This window comes from Squalius cephalus (genome assembly GCF_949319135.1).
Source record: "Squalius cephalus genome assembly, chromosome: 2".
NCBI lineage: Eukaryota > Metazoa > Chordata > Actinopteri > Cypriniformes > Leuciscidae > Squalius > Squalius cephalus.
Genome location: NC_137123.1, coordinates 47,543,262 through 47,570,177, shown reverse-complemented (window position 1 = coordinate 47,570,177; position 26,916 = coordinate 47,543,262). Strand labels below are relative to the sequence as shown.

The window sequence follows — 26,916 nt, the reverse complement described above, 5'->3', positions numbered from 1 at the left end:
CTGTGGTAGTACAGTAGCTGCCCATTCAGGATAAATAATCCAGATTTTTTTTTACTAACTCTTTTATTTTAATATACTGTCAAATATAATGCATTCCTGTGATGGCAAAGCTGAATATTCAGCATCATTTTCAGCATCATTACTCCAGTCTTCAGTGTCATGATCTTTCAGAAATCACTCTAATAGGCTGATTCATTGATTAAGTAACATATCTTATTATAATAAATGTTGAAAACAGCTGCGCCTCAATATTTTTGAGGAAAATATGATTTCCAGGATTCTATGATGAATAGAAAACTGTCAATAATATCCCTGCTAATATTTATTTCACTGAATTTTAAATGAAAATAATAATAATATTGAGAATATTGGCATCCAATGGTCTTCTTCACAGTCACACCCATATTTAAACGTAGCTGTCACTCCTAAAACTTTTCACTGTGTACATGGCCTAATTTGCTAACATAGTGAAAGCAAAAGCAAACCAATATCAAGACAGTAAAATAAACCAGAGCAGGGGAATGTGCAGATACTGCTGAGGATGACAGCTTATCCTGAAGATATAAGAGCTTTGACAATAAAGGATCTCATGTCACCATTAATAATCTGCACTTATTACAGGTTACAAGCTGCCCATGCAGTTAGTTTAGATTGAACACTTGACACACTGCACAGAAGCAATGGCATGCTATTTAAGTCTGTGATATAAAGCAAATTAATGCAGCACCGGTGCTGCTCAAAACAGTGCAATCAGTACGCCTGTGACTACTAATGTCCTATAGCACATACACACATCAAAGAGCAACCAGCACTTCACCTGATAGTGATCAAACAACTAAAGTCTGTGCAACCCAACACAAGGACTTAGTGAAAGTGTGTGAACATCTATGTGCATGTCAGAACAGTGACATTAGATGAGGGGGTTGTGGTTGTGTGTGCGAGAGAGAGAGAGAGAGACACACACACACACACACAGAAAGAGATGATTAATGGGAGAGTCAGATTGATATCAGAGTTGTAATTATCAGCATAAAACAGGTCACAGCGTTAGCGCACACACACACATATGGATACAAAGAGAAAGACACTCTGGCCATAGCAACTTGCAATCATCACTTTAACCGCAATTTAATAAGGGAGATAAAGAAAGATGGAGAGAGACAGAGAGAAAGAAAAGAGATGGAGATACAAAGAGTGAACGTACGAGTCGGTTGATGCGTACGAAATCCTCAGGACTCTTGGCCCAAGGCGGCAGCTCCACATCTGACACCACCGTCCCATCATCCATCACTCCCAGATTGTAATTATTGGAGTTGACAAACATCTCTGGGAGGTAATAGAACTCAGGGATCAATTCCTGTGAGAGAGACAAAAAAAAGAAAAAATATATATTTTTAACTACACATTTCACATTATTAAATGATGAAATAATTAGATTAGGGCTAGCAATCCATTAAAAAATGTTATCTTAATTATTCTCAAAAGTTTTGGTAGTTGATCCATTAAATTTAGCTCATTTTTAAAGAAAGAATAAAACAAAAAAATGTGTATATGTATAAAAACATAATTAAAGTTGTTTTTATGTCTCAAATAAAAAAAAAAAAAAAAGTGTCAGGGGACGACCCAAACTCAGAATAGTCTCTGTCTGTCAATCATTTAGCATGTTCGGGTTTTCTGACATCATATTTACAACGTATTTAATTAATTGCATGCCTTAACGCAATGATTTCGACATCCCTAAATTAGCTATATTTCCACCGATTCAACACTTCAAAAATGTATTTATTAAATCTCATTTAATAATTCATTCCAAACAAGAAAGTAAACAGGAAAGAAATGTTGTTTACTGCCTAATACTGATGTATCCAGTTTCAAGTATTTCAAAACATACTAGATAGCTATACAATATAACAGCTCATTAAATGAGAATCAGGACTGGAGGAATCAGTTATTCCTTTTTTGAATCTTTAGCCTTTAATCTGTGCCACGCTGCCACTCTGAATGAATGATCCGGTTGGAACTATTCCAGTTTTATATTTTAAAATCTTCACATAAAGGGTGACTGCACGTCATCCTAATAAAGAACATCAAAACAGCAGTGCAGAGGTACACTGCAGTCAAAGCATGGTAAATATCACTAAACCTCTTTCTTCCTTTATGACAAGCTTGGGCGTCACATTGTTTTAAAAAGTGGTGAGGAAAGTTAGTGACATAATGAAATCACAAGGTTAAAGCTTTTGAATATTATTCCGGTTTTACAGAAATAATTTAACAATCTTTTACTGTGTAACTAAAGTGTTTTCTGATCAATTCAAGTGCTCAAAAATAGCACGTCATTTAGCACGTCAACTTAATTCCAATATCTGACCCTGTCAATTCATAATAAGACAGAAATAGAGTTAAATTTATGGGTAAAAATATCGGCCATCAAATTAAAATGGTTAACTTGTACTTGGTACAATTCCACTCTTCTATTCATCTGTCTCTCTGCATCTTATTATACCTTATACATTCATTTACACACTCGAGCTGGAAGTGTTAAGTTAGTACTAGGAGCATAAACAACAAGCTCTTGCTCTGCAGAAACACGAGTCCCCTGGGAGAACCATCTAACTTGACAGTCTATCACACACTCTGTATCACAGACTGGTATCTGAACCTACTGAATCTAACGTTACTGTTCTCTAGGATGGGTCCATGCAAAGGTTAGAGCATAACCACATGGTTAATGTTTCAATGTAGAAGAATAACATTTTAGGCCTAAATTCAATCATTCTTATAAGAACAAATTACAATATATCTGCAAGCAGCAATTATCGGGGCCAAGCGCAAAGACGATAACAAACCAACATGACAAAGCCAACATGTCTGGGAGTGTCAGACCAACTGCAACAATGAGCAATTAAAGACATTTTAAGATGATTTTAGGCATTATTATACAGTCACTAATAATATGATTTAATGATTTGTCACTTGATATGGTGTGGTCAGAGTGAGGTGACAATGACATATACCAAGTTTGTTGTCAATATGTCAATGTATTGCAGAGATAAAGCCTGAATAGTAATTTTGGCATTTTGCCTCAACTTTCATCTATCGACACAAAATCCATAACATGTTGTCGGCACGGTCTGGAGATGATACGATTCGATTTTGGTGAAAATCGGACAAACGGTCTAGGAGAAGTTCGAAAAAATCGGTTTTAAAAGAAAATAAAGATGACAGACAGGAAGTTTGGCTGCCTATGGCAAAATTGGTATCTATGTTTTCGGCATAACCCACATAATCTATTAAGACCAGTGTCATTACAATAGGCAAATTTATTCAAAAGTTATTAGCATTTTTGGAAATTTTCTTTTTACCACAAGGTGGCGCTGCCGAAACTTTTTGAGTACCTTCAAGGTATGGTACCGATGACTCATACTGAGTTTCGTAACGATATGCTAATGCATTCATAAAATATAGCATATGTATATAACAATACTGTATTGAAGTCAAAGGCAATTTCATATTTTGTCTATTATAGTGCCAACAAGAGGCACAGTCCCACTATTGTTTTTATGTGTCCTCAGAGTGAGCCCATACATGTATGTGTCAAATTTGGTGAAAATATCTCATTTCGTTTCTCATTCTCATTTCAATTCATGAGTTCATAAAATACAGCATTTTGGTACAAAATTCTAAATGGCCGACGCCTAAAATGGTCGATATGAAAAAAAAAAAAAAGATCTCAGTTGACTCAGCATGACGCCCTGAATCTAACAAGACAATTTCTATGATTTTTGAACAAACTGTTCAGAAGTTATAAGCAAAAATAGCAATTTTTCATATCTCCGGACCAGTAGGTGGCGCTGCGCCAAAACGCAACATGTAGCCTCAGGTCATGCATGTGATAACATGTACCAAGTTTGGTCTGAATACGATAAAGTGTTGCGGAGATACAGCCTTATGTCTGTTTTCGCAAGCACTACGTAAAATTTGTTTAGAATTGACATGAATTCCATAACTTTTGTCTGCATGGTACTGGGAAGACTTCACATCCTGGGAAGAGTTCAAAAAAGTAGGTTTTTCATGACGGAAATAATTTCTAGCCCTAATGGTTCAAAAGTTATTAGCATAAACATGAGTGAAACTTTGGACAGTTGGTGGCGCTAGAGGGATTGGGTTAGAGACTCCAAATTTGCTATGGTGACTGTTCAGTCTATCCTGTATCTATGTGCCAAATTTCATAACTTTCCTGCAAGCGGTTCTATGGGCTATAATAATAATAAGAACACCAGCAATTACAATGTCAGTAAACTATACTTAATATAACATAATACAGATAGAGACCCTCAATTTGAATGCTATGTATCTACAAAACAGCTCCTCAGTGCATTTCTAGAGGCCAATTAGGTGAGCAAACAAATGGTGGAAGTTCAAAACTAGCCTCCTGCCTTGCTTCTTTTTGGTCCTCTCTTTAAAACCGAAGTCTTTAAAACAAAAAGGTCACAATTTTACAATGGCACCAGGCGCCCTAAGGTTCATGTATGGAGTCTGGCGTAAATTTGGCGTCTTCACTGGCGGCACAAAGACCCAAAGCCACTTAACCAGTGGTGGGGGAGAGAGAGAGCGAGATCGGGGGTACGGGAGGTGCTATTATGTGCAATGGCCCTTGAGCAGAACTGGTCAGAGGGCAAAACCTGTGATCCAAAATCCTGTCCTGCTGTGGGTCAATAGAGAAGGGTGCCCCTGGGCCCCCTCTGATTCCCCTGAGGGGAAACTTTCAGTGTCCGCATTGCTTTCAGCCTAGTGCACGGGGGTCAAGGGATGGAGGTTAAAGGTCAGGCCAGAGTTTGCCTGGCTAGAGACAGACAGGATCATGGCTTTACGCCATTATAGCTCTCTTTAGCCTGGACACAAAAACTGCTAAAGGCTTTTCACCCCTTAGTAGAATAAAGGGGGTGTTTCTAAATGTGGGGGACTGCTGTGCTTTTTGTTTTGTTTTTTAAGTAAAAGGGATAACAGCATGGCAAATTGATACATTATTACATTTGAAGGCCCTTTGCTTCTCATTTGCACCTATCAGACCTTTTTTGCAAGGTTGAGCAGGGTAAAGCATGTTTGAAATGTTCCACAGCTTCAAAGTCAAATAAACTGGTGGTAATTTCGAGGTTTTTAGTCAAGTCCTTAACTCAGTTTTGATGTGTGCCAATCCTGTTACGCTGATCCACAGTGACAACCTTACGCAGAAACCAAACTGGGTTTTGAGTAAGCTTTCGATATCAAGTGTGACCATGTAATGTGAGCCACATGTCTTTTTATCAAATGAGTGCAATCAGCCCCCGAAAAAAGGCCAGCATGCAACGAGCGTGCTAACAAAATGGCTGTCTGTTGTAATGAATATTTCAAGAGGTCTGGACATTTGCTGAAGTCAATGCAGAGCACTTTGAGGGCCTCTGAGGGGCTACAGTGCACAGTTGGGATTGCTGTCTGACTTTGGTTTGGGGCTGAACAACAAAAGGTTCAGCTGAGGGTTAGAGTGTTATGAAGGGTTTCGCAAGGGAGAGTGTAAGGGAGGAAAGGGGGGAAGTTCGAATTCAAGATTAGTTTAAAGCTTTGATCAAGGACCCTTGACGCTTTCATGGTAGCATGACAAGGATTGCTTGTGACCGTACATGTGCTAAGGCCAGTTTTTATGGAGAGGTGATGGGGGCAGCCGGGCAGAGAGCTGCAGTGTCTCCATGACAACTGCCCTCACACCAAGTCCCAGCAAGCTCCGGTTACCAAGAGGAAGTCAACTCACTAGAGAAACGTCTAATCATGTAATAGTCTCCACATTTGTGAAAAAACAAAATATCAGTGGAAGACGAAAACCAAATCCAGGCCAGGGACGGGCTGATCCCCGGCTGAGAAGAAATACGTGTATAAATATGGATGAGTTAACAATAAAATTACACTTAAAGTAAAAATATGAAGCATTTCTATGGTAATATGACAATTCATCCATGCTGTATGCATGTGCGTCGCCCTGCACATACATGGACGTACCTTCACGTCAGATGTGTCCCTCTGGCAGTTTCTCCAGGCTCTGGACACTGAGGAGAAAGTGCGATCTGCATGGTCAAATTTCCCACCTTGGAAATTCAGGAAGAATGTTGTGAAAGGCTCCTGAGAATAAGAGAGAAGAGAAAAAAAAATCTTACTTTCCACACACATTAATGCTAAAACGAGTATTAAAAACTCATGTTATGACCTAAAACAACTACAGGGCAAATTCCACTGAACAAAGATCATGAATTTAATAACTACGAGTCTACTTTGATCAATATTTAGCCTCCAATTTGAACATTTTTCAATGTGCAACCCAGTCAGTATCTCCTACTTAGCATAGATTCCTGCTGTTCATAACAAAGCCCTATACAATATGATCCTAATTTGTGTGCACTAAATGACGACATCCTCTCCAAAAAAAGGACCTGAATGCTAAAGAAACCTGTTATTAACCCCGGGCAGACAGTAAAGCCTTTACAAGTGCATTATTTGTTCTTTTCTAATCATGCTTAATCTTGTTTGTGCAGAATCAATAGGTGGTTCTTTTGAAACAATACCTCCCCGATGAGAAGGACGCAATTAGAGTGAATAACACCCCGGTAGGCTACACCATGTAAGAAAAATATCCTAATTACGCAGAAGCTTTTGGGTGTTTGACTGAATTTAACGCCCTCCTTTTCTCTGTCAAGAGCCTCGATATCATGAGGTTGCTGATTTGTGCTATGGTACATGAATTAGGGTGTTTGGTGAAGTGGATTTGGGATAAGCCTGATAATAATGAGAAGGGATCAATACAATGGGCCAACAGGGAATGGCAATGAAAGTGAAAAACTGTAACAATTACAGAGATGGCCAGAAATGGGTTAGTGACCTCTAGCCCTCTCTCTTTGTGTGCAGAATTTATAAGGAATATGTGAATAGACAATATATATAAAAAATAAATGTGAAAAATAAAACACAGACATAATTTAAATGAAGAGTAACTGACACTGTACAAAGGCTTTGTGAGTTGTTGAAGATTATGGGACTTCATTACTCTAAAACTAATATACTGTAGAACTGCTTTTATTGTACTAAACTATGCTTGCTCAAAATATTGTTATAAACCATGAAGTATTTTTCCTCCAGAGTGTCATGTCTTTGTTCTTTGCAGATATTAGAACACAAAGGATGAAGGGAAGATGAGCGATGTGTTCTGAGTTTGTTAGTATGCAGATAAGGCCTACATTTCAATATAACAATAAATCAACCTGACTGAGCACACACACATGCCCAATTATAAACAACAATTAGTTGCAATGTGTTTCACAACCGATCACATGATGAATGTTTAGCATTTTACTGCAGCATGAAGAGCACAGAGTCACTGTCTGTTTTAAAACCCTTTAAAAGTGGCAAATCATTTGGACAATTATGATCATGTCCCATTTATTCGTCCTACACAAACAGATTATGAAGGTTAAAGGAACGTTAAAATAAACATTAAAGGAAGTCAAATAATGCATCGACAAATGGGACACTGACAGGCTTTTCTCTCTGATGCTATAAAAAAGATTTAAAAACTGGTACTGGAGCATTTTGTTTTGTGCAGTTTGGTGTTAGTTGGAAAAACTGTTGTGCTTGATATCTGCATGTGAGTGTGGGTGAGATCGGGTGAGCCTATTTTTCTATCCTGGTGGGGACTTCAACATGAATGCACACTGACTCATGGGGACCCACTATGGGATCAAAATCCCGCCTAAAGTATTGCAGCCACGGATCAAAAAATAATAAGCGTGAATCAAAAATTTAAAAACACATGTAAAAATATATTGCACAAACTGTCTGTTTAGCCCCTTTCACACAGCGCTTTGAACCCGGGAAATTGCCGGCAAATTGCCAGAGTGCCTTCTGTGTGAACGCAAACACGACCCGGGATTGATGCCGGGTTCGATGCCGGGTTGGGGACCTAGTAACATTGCCGTGTTCAGTCCCGGAACGCGCGCTGTGAGAACAAAAGCCGTAATAATGCCGTGTCGTAATGATGACGCTGAAGCCGGGATCGTTCGCCAGCTGTGAAACGGTATGTAATGCGTAAGTTTATGATCGAATCAGAGAAATGCAATACTTTAGGCGGGAAATTGATCCCATAACCCATGGTGTCATTGAGGTCCCCATAAGCAAACAAGCTTATAAATCAATGGAATATGATATAAATCTTATGTTATTTTTTTTGAAAATGTAAAAATGCAGAAAGGTTTCTGTGATGGGTAGGTTTAGGGTTAGTGTAAGGGGATAGAATATACAGTTTGTACAGTATAAAAGACATTACGTTTATGGAAAGCCCCCATAAAGATAGCGAACCAGACTGTCTGTGTGAGTGTGTGTGTGCGTGTGTGTGTGTGTAACTTACAGTCCTGAGTAGCCACATCTGAGTAAAGCTGGAGGTGGAATAGTGTGTGCCGTAGTGGAATTTGGGCACCTGATCGTCCTCCCATGATTCAAAACGTTCTGAGAAGAATGCAGCTCTCTTTGGGTTGAGTGCACCAATGGGCTGTAATGAGAAAAGACAATGTGAGAACAAGGACTACAGGCATTAAATATGAGAAAATTAATGTTGGCGTGGGGGTAAAAAAACAACAACAACAATAATTAATGTAAATTAATTTACTGCAGCTGTTAAGTTTAATCAATACTAGATTAATAAATAATAGGTTATTTTAAATATCAATATCTGTGTGAAGCTGTGTATAATTACCTATATACACCTTTACCTATATTTACTATATTTCAAACAGTAAATGATGCATAATTACAAGCAACTAATCCAAACTAAACCCTAATCCCAACTCTACAGTAAGTACATGTTGCTAATAAATATTACTCAGTTATACTTACATGTAGCTGTATAATTAAACTGTAACATAAATAAAGTGTGACCAAAAGAATTGTACCCATTTACATTTCCACTGAGGGCAAAGCAGAATTGCGTCAGTGTCACATGATCCTTTGTAAATTACTCTAATATGCTGATTTGGCTCTCAGAAAACATTTCTTATTATTTTTAATGTTGAATACGCATGTACTGCTTAATATTTTTGTGTGAACAGTGATAAAAAAAATAATAAAGAGAAATGAGAAATAGAAAGTTCAAAAGAAAAAAAAAATCTGCGTGATTTTATGCATCCTTGCTAAATAATTAATTTTGAAAAGTAAGTGTACATTTGTGAATTCTTAATGGTGTTAACCATTAATAATAAAAGTTATTTTCATAGTAAGGCAAGGGAGTTCATGAGGAAGTTCATATGTGGCATTCCTATATGACTAATACTAATATAATCCTGTCCTGCATTGGGTTGTATCAAAAGTATTGATTAGCTAGTTTAATTTATTATTGATCTGAAGAAACCCAGCGTATGGAAGCAGGCCATTATTTAAATGCTCATTTATATGTATTGTTATTACCCTGCTGAGTCTTTATTACTCTTGAAAATGACTGCAGCTCTCTGTCCGTCTCTCATTCCTTAGTTTGATCAATAGTAACGGAATGATGAAGCTCCTTGAAATGAGAGTAAGCAGGACAGATTGACCATCTCAATCTCTTGCTCATATCATAGCTCTATAATGAGGGCCCTCAGCTGGTTTTCTATTGATCACAATGGTGTTAGGACAATATGGGTGTGAAACCTGCGGTTGTATCTTTTAATGCTCCACTGTGCATATGTGTCCATGTGTGCCGGCATTTACCACTGTGCAACAAGGCCAAGGACTGTGGGTCTCATTTAAAAATAGAGGTTAATTATATTCCACTAATTCTAATATAATCGTGATTAAACTATGTCTTGGATTTAATTGGGATTTAAAAAGGAGCACGGTTTAATCAACATTTGATAGTAAATCATTAAAGCTCGTAATAATTGCCACTGAAATGTAATAGACTCATGCTGCATGGACTCAAATGCAATCCGTGTGTGTCTGTGTGTGTGTGCGTTAAAGTGGAATGCAGCCCTGGGCTGACAATGACACACGGTCTGCTCTCTTGTGGCAACTACGGTGAGAACACATACTGAATTAAACATTGCGCGATTTAACTGATTGATTGCGGTAATAACAGGACCCTCATTAAAGAAAGAAAAGGGTGAGCGGGATAAAAAACATCTCTGTCATAGCTCAGAGTGTGCGTGAGTGAGAGTGTGTTTCTATGTGAATGTGTAAATTTGTGTGCATGTATACGAGTGTGTGTTCGTGCGAGCCCCTCGTGTTGTTTACGGCAGTAAATTACCGTCGGAGGCTCTCCAGTACAATAGGGTTTCATGACAGTGTCGTTCATCAGGGTTATCCCCATACCCCAGCGCAGTGTGATGGAGTGAACGCACACCACCGATCCTAATACGCTCTGGCAGCACTGCTGAATATTTCTCTAGTGACGGCTCAAATAAATGAGCTGCCCCAATGTTTTTAATTAGACTGCAAATCTGAACAGACTGCCAGTAGCTATCAGTATGCGGACTTCACCGTGCTGATCAAAATTCAGGCTTTTGAGGCGAATTCATGAATTGCGACTGATAGCTTTGTTTATTTGCGAACGATTTATTCAAATCAGGTAATAGCACAAACAAATTAGACAAAATAGCCCCAAAAATTTGCACCCACTGTGATGTAAGCACCTATATCGGCTCTTTAAATGCCAGAAGTGTGCTTCACTACATGGGTATATCCATGGTTCTAACATTTCTCAATCATTTGTAAAAAATTACTACTGCAATGATGAAAATGTATACAAACCATTATTTTAAACTTCCACAGGTTGTGACAGTGCCGGGTGAATTGTGGCAGGCAAACATCACAGATATTTCCAAATAAATCCCAATATATCATAGAAAGAATGATAGTGACTTAACTTAAGCACTGAATATAAAAAAAATCAATAAAAAAAAAATCACTGAAAGTGTTTTTTGTACTGAAACAGCATTTAAAAGTGCCATAATATGCTATAATACTAGATTAACCCATTCACTATGCTAAATGGCTAAACAAGCTGTTTTTTTATCTACTTTCTCAATAAAATAAATGTGAGTGAATAAATAAACAGATGAAACTTTGGCATCAGAATTAGGAAGTTTAAATATATGGAGGAAAGCCTGAAGCATGTATTAGAGAAGGTGTGAATATGTATCTAGAGCTCAGTTTAAAGGGTGTAAATGCTGTGATGCAAATCAATATGCCATTAACTACATCACTGTGAGGGTGTAGAAACAGGTCAATATATTCAGGTGTTATTTATGTTAATGTACAAATATAAAATTATGCCTTAGACAGGACTAATTTTCTTTTTTTTCTGTTACTCCACTAGTATAGGATGTTACCCATCATATATTTCTTAATATACTGGATTAAATGATACATTTACAATTTAACAATGGAAATCATATTATTTAAGTTTTCTGTTATCACAATATCACAATTAAAGTCGGCATTAAATGGAAATTCACCCTATTTTCTAAATGCATCTGAATGTTCTCATTGTGAACGATTCAGCCATGCATGTTTCATTTTTTTTTAACTTGTTATTTTTAACTTCTCCAATCATTTAGTCCACTTAAATCAAGTTCCTTTCTCACAATCAACTGCAAATTCAAATTCAGATCTGCCTCCATCCAATCGACCACTGATGAACAGAGCTCCATCCTACTTTTTTTTCTTCACGATAGTACGTTTCACTTGGATGTACATAAGGTTGGGTAAAAAAAAACGCAGCTACTTCCATAACACACGCGACTTTAAGTGAACAAGGGAGTGCTATTTTTGTTGCCATTTACTATCTATTCCATTAGGTGAGCAGCTCACTCAGTTGTGTCAGTTTTGTTCTTTCTGGCTGCAGTGATAACTCCAGCTGTACCAGATGTCATGAAAAGGTTAGAGTTTATGATAAGAAAGCCAGCAGGGTCACAACGATGAGACAAAAGGAACATAAATTCATGAAGCACATTCTTCTGCCCGCAGGAAAGACAGTGCGTGTCACACAGCGTCTATGGCAATTTCACCCCGCTATGTAAAAGGTCCCACATGACCTGTTTCTATCAAAGCAGAGCTGGGATGTGGCATAGGCAGACGACAAGCGAGAGCGGGAGGGGTTAAGGACAAAAAGAGGAAAGACGCACAGCTTATACAAGGTTCAGACGGCCTTCACAGGCGAGGCTGTGATGTCATGGTCCACTGGCCATACACTGATATTGCCTGTGTCAACAGCATGAATAAAGCAGTTGTAATAAAGATTGTTGAGATTTGCTGTTGTTCGCTACAGAGGGAGGGGTGGAAGATGAGGGGGCTGCTCTTGCTCGGCCTCCGTTTCTCCCTAAGGCTTGAAAGCTTGACTGAACATAAAGGCAAGGCTGTCAAAACTCGAGAGAGAGTTTGAGGGAGGGAGGGAAAGAGAGAGAAACAAAGGCGAGGGTGATGTATGATGGTTTATAGGTCTGTTGTCTTTTAACCTAGTGGGAAGAAGCCATTGCAAAGAAACGGCACAGGGGAAGAACAAATTAATAAAAAAATAAAAAGATATGCTCCAAGCTGTGTGCTGGCCATTTTTATATCAATATGGTACAACATTATCCTATTCAAATCAATATGATAAATGAGGTAGGTCAAAAGTAATCTAAAAGTAATCAAAAAGTAGTCTGATTACATTACCTTAAATGTGTAATGTAATGGATTATGTTACTAACTAAAATTTGTCATGTAATTTGGAATCAGCAACCAATTTCTAAGTAATATACCCAGCATTGCATATGAACACCGGTAAAACGGAAATTATTTACATATGAACAACTATACAGATGTACAAATGTGTATGAATCCTTATTTATGAATATTTAAATAGTGGCATTATGATTCTATTGTATTTAACTGTCATAGCAATGGTATTATGTTTTCAGTCGCATTTATTAAACACAGTTTACTCATCTATTTAATATGAAATAACATTTTGTTCTGTTCTGTGTAACTTCTACTGCAAACTTGTTTCGAATGATTTACATAGTGTTAAACAACACTACACTTTAAAACCTTAAAACAAATAACATTTCTGTAATTGTTTAACCATTATTTATCATGAATTAATTTATTTGTTAACACTAAGGGCATTTTCTCAGTATAGTATAAAACCATAAAATGCACCAAAATGCAACATAAATTCACAAATCACTCAATCACTCTATCGCACTATTTGTGTTCTGTAATTGTGAGGAACAGACCCAAATTCAAGCCTTTATTCAGTGATCTTTATCTCCATTCTCAGCAGCGACCATAAATGTCAAATCCCGCACTCCTTGTAAATTAAAAAAATTGCTGCCTCAAGAAGCTTTACGATATGTTTTACGGCAGTGATATCAAACGCTCACTGGCTCTCATCGGCTTTGTCACAGATTGCGACATGTTTTGATTGATGTGCATTTAAATGAGAAATGCGAGCCTTCACATAGTGGATCGGGATAAGATTTTCATCGAAAATATAATAATTATATCCATTACATATTGTCCAGAACTATATATATATATATATATATATATATATATATATATATATATATATATATATATATATATATATATATATATATATATACATACATATATATATATATATATATATATATATATATAGTTCTGGGCAATATGTAATATATATATATATATATATATATATATATATATATATATATATATATATAGTTCTGGGCAATATATATATATATATATATATATATATATATATTGCCCAGAACTATATATATATATATATAGTACCTGAAAGAAGCATGGTGCTTGCCGGATCTGAATTGGTAAAACAACGCAGAAGATACAGATAGCATCTTACATATAAACCTCCACTGGAGAGCAATACGTGAGCAATGATCTCAGACTGAAGACAGTAAGGGTGACTTCTGAAACATCACGGTTGTTTTTCCACAGAAATGTATCTTCCATTATCTCTCAGTCCTTTGTTTTCCTGCCTCTTAGAACTGATTTATTCTGCCATTTTGGGTCAGAGTGGACACACGTTCGATCATCTGAGCTCTAAAAGTAATCTTCTGTCCTCCCTCCATTGGCCACCATTACATGAAATTGATGGTCATTTTTGAGGCAGTGACTGGCAAGATTTCACAAGCACTTTTAAAGTGGAGTTTGAGGGTGGAGGCGTTTTAAAACACAACTTTTGTCCTACAACTCAATTACCAAAATGGTGTAATGCAAGTAAAGAGCATTCTTTTGGAGGAGTGCCCCCCAGCACTTGACATGAAATATTTATCAGGTCTACACTGAGAAAGCAGCTCTTTAAGACACTGGTTTTAAGATACAAACATAAGTGAAATGCATTTAATTAAAATGATAATAACCACCATCATCAGGACAAAACAGATCAGACTGAAATAGCATGTTCTGACTAATCCTGGTTAATCACTGTCACTTCAGCAAAGCAGCTATTAGTAGTTCAGAGGTAAACCCGCTACACAACAATCGATTGCAATTAGACCAAGGTCAGGACCACAGAATAATCAACCAGGGGAACAATCTCGATTCACTGGCACAAGTATTTTAGTATAAGTCCTGATTCAGGAGAACACTGTACTTGTTTGAATAGCTGCAATGTGGATTGGGGAAAGGCAACCAAAATTTAGGCCGGGACACACCGGCGGCAGTTTGCCTGATTCAGTATGTTGAATCGGCGTTGGGGCCGTCGGTGAGAGTGGGACCTGATTGGTTGTTCAGTTTAGCGAACGAGTCAGTGCACGAGAATTAAAGCGAAAGTAATGAAAGAGAGCAAGTAAGTCAAGACGTTCTAATGTTATGTTATCCAACCCAACCCGAGCATTCCAGAAGGTGAATATTTTTAACAACATGAGCAGCTTAAAATGAAGAAAATGATCAACATTACTGATATTCAAAATGGTAAGCAAGCGATGATCCTTTTTTCAGTTTCTCCTTTTGAATGACGAATATAGACTATTGATACCTGATATAGACAGTTAATTCCTTACACGCAGGTTCAGAATGCACATACTAGTTTGCTTTGCAGTCAGTTGTAGTCTATGTTGTTTGTTCAAGCGCAGCTTTTTGGTCCAGATGCAGTCGACGCGAGGCGACAACATTGTCGGTTTTCTTTGCCGCTAGTTCTTTGAAGATGGATTGGTGTGTCCCAGGCTATAGATTTACAGTGTTGTAATATGCTATATTATAATGTAAGACACAGCATATCTAATCCTATGTATCATATGTATGATTAAACATTTATTATACAGTGGAGTCCATACTAAACCTCTGGAATACAAAAAAGGATTTTGAAGTATTTAAAACTAATTTTATGACAAAATTAAAAAAAAATATATTTAACATGCTGCACTACTACAGAAACAAGAGAGATTAATGCAAGTAGACACTTTAGTCGAATTAAAAACAAAATCTGTTTCAAAATCTGTCAATATTCTTGCCAATATAACAATTTATTTTATTTTTTGAATTAAAGTAAACACTACTGGGTAAAATATGCGGCAATTCAAAAATGTATAATTTTATTCAGCAAGGATGCATTAAATTTATCAAAATTGTTTCAAGATTTCCATTTCAAATAAAAACCATTTTTTTTTTACTTTAAATTAATCAAAGAATCCTGAAATAAATGTATCTCAGTTTCCACAAAAATATTAGGCAACACAACCATTTTCAATATCGATAATCAGAAATGTTACTTGAACACCATATCAGCATATTATAATGATTTCTGAAGGATCATGTGACACTGAGAAAGGATGCTGAAAATGAAAATTGAAAACTAAAAAATAATAGTCTTGGTGATAGTAATAGTCTTGGTCATCCTTGGTGAGCACAAGATACTTACCGACTAGATAAGATACTTAGAACACTTACTGACTCCAAACTTTGGAGCGTTAGTGTACATCTCATTTGCAGCCATTGAATTGTAGCAATTTTACTATATATGTATATCAGGATTATATCAAACATTGAGCCACCCTACTCTTCAGTATAAGCATCGACGTGACTGGCCACTAAATATCTGTATTTAAAAGAAATTAGTGTAAGAACAGTGCGTGTAATTGATACTGTTGAATCAGGAAGAGACAAAAAAAAAAACGTTATCGGCCAAGGACATAAATCCTCCTGAGCTGCCTTCAAATGGTGTGATACAATTTAAGATACCTATGTATTGAGCGAGAGACTGAGAGAGACAAAGGCAGGTCTGGTGTTCCCAGCAGCGAGCTGTGTCAGTCTGTCTGTGTGGTTAGCTCAAGTACTACTATGCTCATTAATTAGCTCCTTAGGGAGGCTGGCTAGCTAACGGGAATGGGGGAGGAGGTGAGAGGCGGGATGTAGGGGGCTTCTGAGGGGTTGATTGAGGGGGAGAGGGGAGGAGGAGAGACACGGACCCATTATCTGACTTGTCTGCGGTTGAGGGTGCCTGGCATGAGGTGACGCGCACACGGCCGCAAACGCTTTACTACATGTACGGTCAGACTCACAGCGATGAGTCTACAGCGGCAGTCATTCCCTCCCTCGCTAGACAGTTACGTCTGTCTATCAGGCTCAGCTTCATCGTTAAAGCTGCCGGACCGGGTTTTCACTCAAATACTCCCGTGTATTTGTGTTTTCAAAACTTTACTTCAGACATGTCCTTCAGTCTTTGAAACTACAGGAGTTCACTGAGGTTCAGGTTGTTGGCTCAGAGTGTTTGTGTGTGTGTCTATGTGGTCATGTGTTTACCTTGGACAGATCTCTGTAGTTACTGGGCAGGGTGAGATCGAGATCTTCACTGTCGTAGTTGGTGATTACCCAGGGGAACACAGGATACTGGTTCAGATCATTAAATGTACGACCTGAAATACAAGGAGTGTCAAAACACATTTCCTTGAGTCTTGTTACCTTTATCATGACCATGATTTCACTTCGTCATCATGTCCCTTAAGTACAGTCCTTTAAATAGAGTCACTGAAACACTAAATTATTATGCAAAGTTGTAAATGATACAAAGATTATTTTACATTTTACAAGAAAAACTATTTCATATTTTCTACTTTAAAATTTCACATTTAATTCAATGTGTTACTTGTCGTTTCTTTGTAATTGTCAATTATAATTAATTTATGTGAAAATTGTTTCTACACCCATTATTTTTCAGTATACCATGACTGGAGAAACGGGGCTTTTAGAGATGGGGCCTTTAGTATTTGTCCAAATTCCTTTCCAGTCTTTATTAGTTGTCTAACTCTATGTCCTAAAGACATAAGGATATTCCATTTGCAGGGCTTTGGTTCAATAAGGTTTCAGTGTGGGTGAGACTATGTGGCACAACACAGCAAAACAGAAACTCAGATTAACATGGAAGAGTTAACTTTTGTCGCTTGTTGTGTCATACGGAGGTGTTATTCATTCATTAGTACATTAGCTGAGTTGATGTTTGGAGAAAGTCTGGTGATGGTTAGCATTCAGGTTTCATTGATTTTTCACCTGAAATGGTGTTGAGGAACATGAGGTACTCAAAGTTGGAGATCTCTCGTCTTTGCCAACGCTGGGTCATGTTGGAGGCCTTGTAGAGCTGTTTCGGGCTGGCAAGAGAAATCCGTCTATCAGAGAAAGAAAAAACACATTCAGAAATTCAAAGACTAATCTGAAATGTGCAGATCTTTGCCAATCAGTTGATTACAATATACCATTTAATGGCATTAAAATACATTTCAAATATAAGAAATCAAAATGAAGTATTTGTTTTCAGTACACATAAAATTCAGTAAATGGAAATATTTATTTTATCAATTTGATGGAAATATAGTAAGATAGTAAGAGAACCTCTAACTGATCTAGTAATCTGTTGACTAATTTCTTTATCACTCAGACAGAGAAAAGTCTCTTTTGTTTCAGCATCTATTCACTTTGACGATCGTGATTTTTGAATCCCATGTCACATGCTTACAAAAAAAAATGGCACAGAGTACAGTAATTGTGTCAGTTACTTCAGAATTTTGTGATTGGCTTAAACATTTTTTACATGTACTTCACAGGAATGTAACCTTGTTAGTGCTAAAACAGTTATGAAACACTTCTCAAATCCTATGGCTATGTTCCCACAATACATCAATTCGGGACTTTTACAGCATTTTGCTGGATTAAGAAGATGTAACACAGCTAGAAAAGTTTCATTTCAACAACGGATTCCATTCACATAAAACCTCTAAATAAAAAAATACCTTTAAATCTATGGGAAATGGCTTTCATACAACATTAGCATAAATAATAGACACAATATGATTAGATGTTTTGCTCCAATGAAAATAGTTACCATAAGAAGCCAATATTCAAATTCTACAGGACTGATACAAACAGTGAAACATTCCAGTACTGTTATATGAAATACCGCTGAGCCAATCAGAATGAACACAGACACACAATGGCATCATGGGTAATGTGGGAACCTGTTAAATGAACATGCACAGTGCAAGCAAATATGTGGACACTAAAATAAATGACTCTCCATCCAATTAAAACAAAGCGAAATTAGAGAATTCATCACTGTCACCCAGCGTGATTACAGTCATTAGGCCTCTCTGAAGTTTCCACTGCCCTTTGCCCCTCCTAACACAGAGCGAAAGGGAAATGCCACACGAATGTTAGCAGAAGCGTATAAGTGAATTCATGGCGGGAGAGGGCGGTTTGTAATGGTCAATAGCCACACAAAAACCTCTGACCAGTTAAGAGCCATCGAGAGCCATGTGAGGAATCAATATCCACTATATAATGTTACCCATTATGTTACCCTATAGTTATGTAGTTTCAGTGAATGTTAATAAGAACACTGATTTAGAAGGATATTGTTATGGAATTTCATAAATCTAAATCAACTTTTCTTTGGCTGAACTACAACTGCAGCAGTTTGTGCGTGTGTGTGTGTGTGTGTGTGTGTGTGTGTGTGTGTGTGTTTGTGTGTGTTTCCGGTGTTCCCAGTCTGCCCTGCAGGCTCTGCACTGGCCCCTGTATTTATTTCTCAGTTGGGGAGATAAATAAATGATGTGAATTGTGTTTGTGTGAAGGTAATTAGGCAGTGTTACAGCCACCCCCACACCATACACACATTAACACACAAACAAGCAATGCTAGGCCAGAAAAATACTAAAGTCCGCAAACGTTGAAGCAAATGCTTGGCCAACAGATTTAAAGTGCAGAACTGAGCGACCATGAGCAAAGATGGCAGAAAGTAGGGCTGTGTGGTAATTCAAAATCACGAAAGTGTGAGCACATGCAATTTCTAAACTGCAGAAAACATGATTTTTCCACTAGCTCCCTCAGTGTGCAACATGAATAGAGTGGGTTTAGCATTACGACTTCGAAGAAAGCACAGAAACAGGGAAGGTGAATTCAAGGAAGGATAAGGACTTGGATTTTAGAATTTTGGATACAGGAGAGATGATGTATCATGGAGCCAGGTAATTTGCAAGGCCTGTTAAACTATCGTTGCGGCAAAACAGAGTAAACGCTATTCATATAGAATGCGTTTTTGCGTTAAAAAATATGAGGAGCAGGTCTAGAGACAAGTTGAACTCATGTCAAAAGACGCAAGCGCAATGGTTAAAGACATACGTCTAGCGCATGTTTAAAAACACATTCTGAACCAGGGGAACAAAAATATAGCATAATACAGGCAGTTGCAAACTGCAAAACTTATGAAAAGAGTTCAAAATTGCATAAAGAAATAATCGATGCCATCACATATTATTTATGCAAAGATATGGTGCACACAAATATCGTCAATAAAGCCGGCTTCCAAATAAAATGATACAGTGCTGGTCAGAATTATTTGCCCCCTTGGTAAATATGATCAAAGATGGCTGTAAAAAATAAATCTGCATTGTTAATCCTTTTAATATTTTATTAGAAAAATTTGCAGAAATCTAACCTTTCATTGAAGTAAAAGAATTGAAAGTGAGGGGGAAATCACATTATGAAATAAATGTTTTTCTCCAAAACACATTGGGAACAATTATTTGCCCCCTTTTATTAAATACTTTTTGCAACCTCCTTTTTCCAAGATAACAGCTCTGAGTCTTCTCCTATAATGCCTGATGAGTTTGGAGAACACCTGACAAGAGATCAGAGACCATTCCTCCATACAGAATCTCTCCAGATCCTTCAGATTCCCAGATCCATGTTGGCGCTTCTTCTCTTCAGTTCAGCTCACTCATTTTCTATAGGGTTCAGTGTTTGCTCTGTCTGTTCAGTGTCTTTCATCTAACCATAGAATCCGTCCTGTTTGAAGTTCTAGTAGTGTCAGTTACTTTTCAAACATTCTATGGACAGATGAAAAAAAAAAAAAAAACACTTGGCAGCAAACACTTAAGATGGGTTTGGTGCACACAGAGATAAAAAAGTACCCCATGTGTAAAATGAAATACTCTCTATCTTTCATGCTGTGGGCCTAATTTTCTGCCAGAGGTCCTGGACATCTTGTTCAGATTCATGGCTTCATGGATTCGATCAAATACCAACAGATAAAAAATAATAACCTGACAACCTCTGCTAGAAATCTTATAATGGGCCATGTTTGGATCTTCCAACAGGACAGTGATCCAAAAACAAACATCAAAACGTCAAACAAAAATGGGTCACTGAGCACAAAACCAAGCATCTGCAATGGCCATCCCAGTCCCTGACCTGGACCCTATAGAAAATGAGTGGGCTGAACTGAAGAGAAGAAGCGTCAACATGGATCTGGGAATCTGAAGGATCTGGAGAGATTCTGTATGGAGGAATGGTCTCTGATCTCTTGTCAGGTGTTCTCCAAACTCATCAGGCATTATAGGAGAAGACTCAGAGCTGTTATCTTGGAAAAAGGAGGTTGCAAAAAGTATTTAATAAAAGGGGGCAAATAATTGTTCCCAATGTGTTTTGGAGAAAAACATTTATTTCATAATGTGATTTCCCCCTCACTTTCAATTCTTTTACTTCAATAAAAGGATTCTTGCATTTTTTCTAAATAAAATATCAAAAGGATAAACAATTTTTTACAGCCATCTTTGATCATATTTACCAAGGAGGCAAATAATTCTGACCAGCACTGTACATACAAGTATGTAAGGAAATATTGTTTCAAAATCGTGGTTAAAATTGAAATCGCAATTTTGATCAAAACATCTTGATAGTATTTTTTGTCCATATCGCACAGCTTATCACATACTTCCGGGAGGTCCCGCACAAGTTGTGCAAGTATCAGTGAGATGAATGTGAATGGATAGCTTTCTGCAGGTATTATAAAGAGCTGAAATACAGAAAATACCTGGTCTGAGGAAGGCCAAAATTCGTGCCGACTCCAACTCTGGGGAGACAGTGCACCACCTTTTTCACTGTAGCCGCATCTGGGAAGTTGAACATGATCGCCGCTGTAGGGAGGAGTGAGAATTTAACACACTTCATTCACTGTGTGTAAATAAATAGTAGAATTTCTGTTGAACTGTTTTAAAGGAGTCATGTTAAAAACTCAAATTTATAAAAAATTTTTTAAATTAAATAATTAAATGCACAATTATATATATATAAATATATATATATATATATATATATATATATATATATATATATTCTTTTTTTTTTTTTTTTTTAAAGAGGTCAACTTAATGTTAGTAACATTTTTTGTTTTTTCAATAAATTAATAATTGTTTTTTGGAACTTTTGGAACTTTTTTGAAACATGTTTTCTATAGTCTCTCCTCAAAAAATACATTTTGATGAGCCCTTTAAGATTTTCCAGAACAGCAAGTGATCAGAGCTTACTCCTGTTGGCCATGAAGACTTCCAGCGCTGTGTTCTGTAGCAGATAGCGGCGAGAGAAAATCGCTCTGATCTCTGTGAACTGCCATTTCCCATGCAAACCCTCCGTGTAGGCTAAAATCTGTTCAGGAGACACAAACAAAGACAACTGATCAGAGAAAATATAAAAAATGAAGGGAATATGAGTAAGAAAACAGCAGGGCAGAGGGAAGGTTTTGGTTCATTTATCACCCACAGCTCATGCTCAGGGTTGCAGTGCAGGATTAATGTGTATTATTGATCAGTCCTCATGAAAAAGAGATGCTTTAAGCGCTAAAATGAGCCCCATTCAGACACACACTAAAGGGGAGCAGGAAGGCCACAGTTCACTAAAAGGTAATCAGTACCAAGAGAACTGGAAATCTATCAGTATTTGCCCTTCAAGTTGGTGTGAGCGAGAAATGGTTTTATCATGTGTTGCTGCTGCACAATCATCATACTTCATTGTCCAGAAAATACAAGAAATATTAAAAACAATTGTTCAGAAAGTGCAAGAAATGTTGAAAACAAAATGCTAGAAAATATGATTAATTTATACATTTCTACATATAAATTGTACATTAATTTATATAAAACAAATGCATAAATAGTGCTCAGTTAGATTTTTCTTTTTCTTTTTTTTTTTTTAGAAAAGGGACAGATAATACACTTCTTTTTTTCTTTTTGCTGACGTCACATTTTACAATATGTTGCTGCAGATTTTTTCTGGTTCTTGGTGGAAGCAACCAAATTAGGCTTCCAACTATCGCAGATAGCCCTGATCCTGGTTATTTGCGAGACGACTGAGACGATAGAGAGAAAGACAACTGTAGTATAATTCTGCATTCACAGATGCTCAGCTGTGCCAAACACTCTAGTCTTATCTTAAGACTCAACTTATCGGTTTCTTTACCTCCACATGCTCAATATTTTCTCACATTTCTAATTTAGCTTTATTACCGACTGGTTGTTGGGACAGAAGAGGAGAAAGAGACCACCACACCTGATCTGTGGGGCTCTGATTAAGGCGGATAAACAGCTGAGTTTATCAGGCATTCAGATCTTCCAGTAAGCAAGGCTAACACAGATATGCCCTCATTAATGAGAGAAAGGGAAGAGGATGGAAGAAGAGAGAAAGAGAGGGCATCAGCTGTGCTGTGTGCTGCGAGCAATGTCACTGCTCCTGTCTGCTCTGCAGACTCACTTCAAAGTCTCCGGAGTTCAATTAAATGTGGATTAAGGTCGTTCCACCGCCCCGGTAACGCTGCCGTTCGCCACCGCAAACTCCCTGACAAGCGGCATGCGAGACGGCCCTGCTCTCCTATTTATCTTCCTCATCTCCCCTCTGTCAGGCAGTTGGTATGGAAACCGCACCATTAATGTGATATCTGATGCACTACCTAACCAAGGTATCATGGAGAAGTTTGAGCATGGAGGAGTTTATTACAGCTGAGAGATTACGGACAGGGTCATAAAGATGTAATCCACTTGCACAAGTGTAATCGAGGAACTTCATCTGAAGGATCTGTCTGTTTGCATTGTGTATTAGCAGCAGCTGCGATGGACTGGTAATGAAATTAACCCCATGTAAGGAGTGTTAATGCTGCAAGAGTCCCCCAACCACCCACACACCCACCCACCACTCAACACAACAGCATAATATAACACACACTTCACGACCTGATCATTACCTGCCATTCTAAATGGAAGGAGTGAAAAGAGTCAAAGCAAATATAAACTATTAAGCATGGGTATTAAGTGGTTGTTTAGAGGCCTTAGAGGCCAAGTCAAAAGAGCCCACCTTCAAGTAGGGATGGACCAGTATTCAAATTCTAGCCAATACAGCTGATAAATATTCAGAGAATTCGGAAAAATAGTTTACACAAAATTCTAAACCGTTTTTAACATTGATTATAATAATTATATATACCAAATCAGCACTTACTGATTGCTGGTTTCAAATCAGTGTTGTGATGCTTAAATTAATTTAGAATAGTGCACTTAAAAGGTATAATCTTTGTCATGGTCTTGTGCTATTGCAAGTATATGTTAGATAATTGCAGTAGTAATCAAAAATGCGCAAATAGGCAAAATGAGTGAATAAAAAACAATTAAATATCCATTATTTTTGCATCACTGAAAACATCAGATTGTACATACAAAAAAAAAGTAGCTCAGTGCTAATTATTTTCAGATGAAAGTCACTTGAAAGGGGCATCTGGAGATGAACATCAGCCCATAAAATCTTGCTGACTAAAAAGACGACCTTTAACCTGTGCTTCATTCCATCTCTATAGCAGAAGAACTTCAATAGTTCACACTTTATCTTACTCATGTCTTCTCAAACCCAAAGGAATAAAGCATTGATGCAGTGCCTTGGCTTGACATGCTGTAGATTGATATGACAGTCTGTTGTGCATCTAATATCATATTTTGTCTTCATGTACCTCATGTACTAGCCTTGTAATTAACTCTCTCGGTTTTCTTGAATGTTGTCTGAAAATCTGCCTCTCCAAAAAAGTTGCACACTATAATATTTAGTTGGAACGCCTTTAGCTTTGATTACAGTGTGCATTTCTTGTGGCATTGATGCATAAGGTTGTCGAAACCTCATAACATCTATTTCAATCAAGAGTTGGATTAAGTTTTGGCCAAGATATTGCATTGACAATGGGAGAGTCTAACCACTCTGTAAAGTCTACTCCAGCACATCCCAAAGACTTTCAATGGAGTTATGGCCTCTGTGGTGGCCAAATCATGTGTGAAAATGATTCCTCTTGCTCCCAGTGAAAACCACTTTCACAATTTGAGCCCATTGAATCTTGGCATTGTCCCCCTGGAATATGGCAAGGAAATACATCTTCCAAAATGGCCGTTTAAGAAATGAAAAGCTACACACTGCATCAGTTAGGGTTAAAAGAATTGTTGCCAAACATATAACATGCCAGAAACATATTTATAACTGCAATAATGATCCAATGCAAACAGTGCCTTTTTTTTGTCATTTAGACATTTAAAGCCACTTTAAAAGACTTTTCTACAGATATAAATTAATTGTTTATTCCATTTTGTCTATACTTGTTCTGGATGAAATGTTCTCCCAATTATGCCAAAACATATAAAAACAGAAATATTTCAAATTTCAAGGCCATGATACTGACGCCAAACAGACAACAAAAGGTTGAAGTCGAAATGGGAATGTGTATGTATGAGTGTGTCATTTCAAACCGCTCAACCTGTTAGGATCAAGAGGCAGCAAGTCATTTCTGAGTGCTGTCATTTGTCTCTGTCAGCCGCTGAAACGAGTCTGAGATGAAGAGGGACACATCTCTCAAACAGACATTCTGCCCTCTGCCAAAGGACCCTGTGCGCGCAAACGACATCCTCCAAGCGACACACACACCAGGGACCAGCGCTCGAGAGCATGTGCTCCGTCTCTGACAGAATTGAATGAAATCTAATTGAAAATACCCCCCCACCCCACGCCAAAAAAAGAGGGGGGGGGGGGGTAGCGGGAGAGAAAAAAGCTAAGATAGCAAGTGTGAGACAGAGAGCGAGTGAACTATCCAGCGCTCTCTCAGAAAGATAAATGAGTCTCTGAATAGCAGTCTCTGTTGGGCAAAGTGTGCACTTGTGTTTGAGCTGTGATAAGGGCGTTCGCAGTGAGGAAAAGGAAACGGCTCTCCTGCCGCTGACAGAATCCCCATCCTCACTTATAAAATGTGTAATAAACGAGCATTATAACGCTCAATTTGAAGCTTGGCAACCGATGGCATACAATTACATGTGTGTGAGAGAGTGCAGTCATACTCTCAGATGTTGGCTTTTAATGTGCCAATGCATCTGCAGAGCAAAATGAGGTGATTGAAGTTCAATTTGTATGCTGTTATTAAGTGTTTCCGCCTGGCTGAGTGTGTTAAAGATTGCGAATGGGACATTTATTATTACCTTTTGGTCAAATGAAGTGGCCTGGGCGATAAGGTGATGAAATTAATGAGGAGGAGGAAGTGGGTGATCCATCAACATCAACATTCAAAGCCGAGTGCACTGGAGATGCAATATTGGAAAACTTGATAGAATTCATGGGAATAAAAGGGAGGAGATATTGGAGAGGGCCTGCTGTTTCTAACACATCTGACCATGTAAATAAGAAGCTGTAGTGTGGACGCACACGCACACACACACATATAGCATCAAGCTTACATCACTCACAGAACACAATCACAATCTGAGAGATATAGAAAATAACTTTAAGGTGTTTGTATGAGACCGAGGGCAAATGTAACACTCAAAATGTCTTCAGTCACAGATAAGCTAAAGTGATGACACTTATTCAGCACATGCAAGTTCTCTGTCTGAAATTTTTTTTTTTTTTTAATTTGTTTCACTTTGTGAGAAATTTTATGCAAAAAAAATTACAGATTTTGATCTAAGAAAGCGATTTTGGAGATTCCCAGTATTTTCTTCTCCTATCTAACATTTTGATGCCTTTCAATATAAACTATTTTATATTTTATCTCAAGGTTGTTGTAGACAATTCAACTGTAAACTAGTAACCGTACATGATGTTATTGTGGATTTGATGTTGCAGACAATTTTCAATTATGAAATAGAAGTTGCATGGCTAAATTAAAAGACTGAATCTAATTTACATTTTTCAATCTATTTGAAGACTGTTCTTGACTTTTCAGCTGTTCTTGAGTAATGAGACTAAGCACTACATCACTGTTTTAAATATCTGATCTGAGGGAATTATAAACCATGCTAATTGGTCCTCTCTTAGAAAATCCAATTCATTTGAGTGAACTGGTTCATTCAATAGATTACCAAAATATCACTGATTCATGTCCCTGTACTAGGTCTAATATTTTTGATTTGGTTATGTAAATTGAGTGTGTTTTAATTAAAAAAATAAAAAAATAAATTAATTTACCTGCTCCATTTTGATATTGTCATTAAGATTAATTCAAAACTCATAATTTTTTCGTGCCAGTAAAAATACAGCTCCGATGAAAACAAATTATAGAATTTTGTTACATATTTACATAATTACATTATT

General features: G+C 37.4%; 1 protein-coding gene across 4 annotated transcripts in view; it reads right to left on the bottom strand.

The window, feature by feature from the left end:
* lrba (LPS-responsive vesicle trafficking, beach and anchor containing) overlaps window positions 1-26,916 on the bottom strand; it is a 257,432-nt gene that overhangs the window by 48,033 nt on the left and 182,483 nt on the right. For all 4 annotated transcript variants that reach the window (XM_079850095.1, XM_079850096.1, XM_079850093.1 and 1 more), the window contains exons 40-46: window positions 21,843-21,960; window positions 21,350-21,452; window positions 17,533-17,648; window positions 16,789-16,901; window positions 8,426-8,566; window positions 6,031-6,150; window positions 1,205-1,357 (exon numbers count right to left, since the gene is read on the bottom strand). In XM_079850095.1, the coding sequence (XP_079706221.1) occupies window positions 1,205-1,357; window positions 6,031-6,150; window positions 8,426-8,566; window positions 16,789-16,901; window positions 17,533-17,648; window positions 21,350-21,452; window positions 21,843-21,960 (864 nt within the window). The remainder of the gene's footprint in view (window positions 1-1,204; window positions 1,358-6,030; window positions 6,151-8,425; window positions 8,567-16,788; window positions 16,902-17,532; window positions 17,649-21,349; window positions 21,453-21,842; window positions 21,961-26,916) is intronic.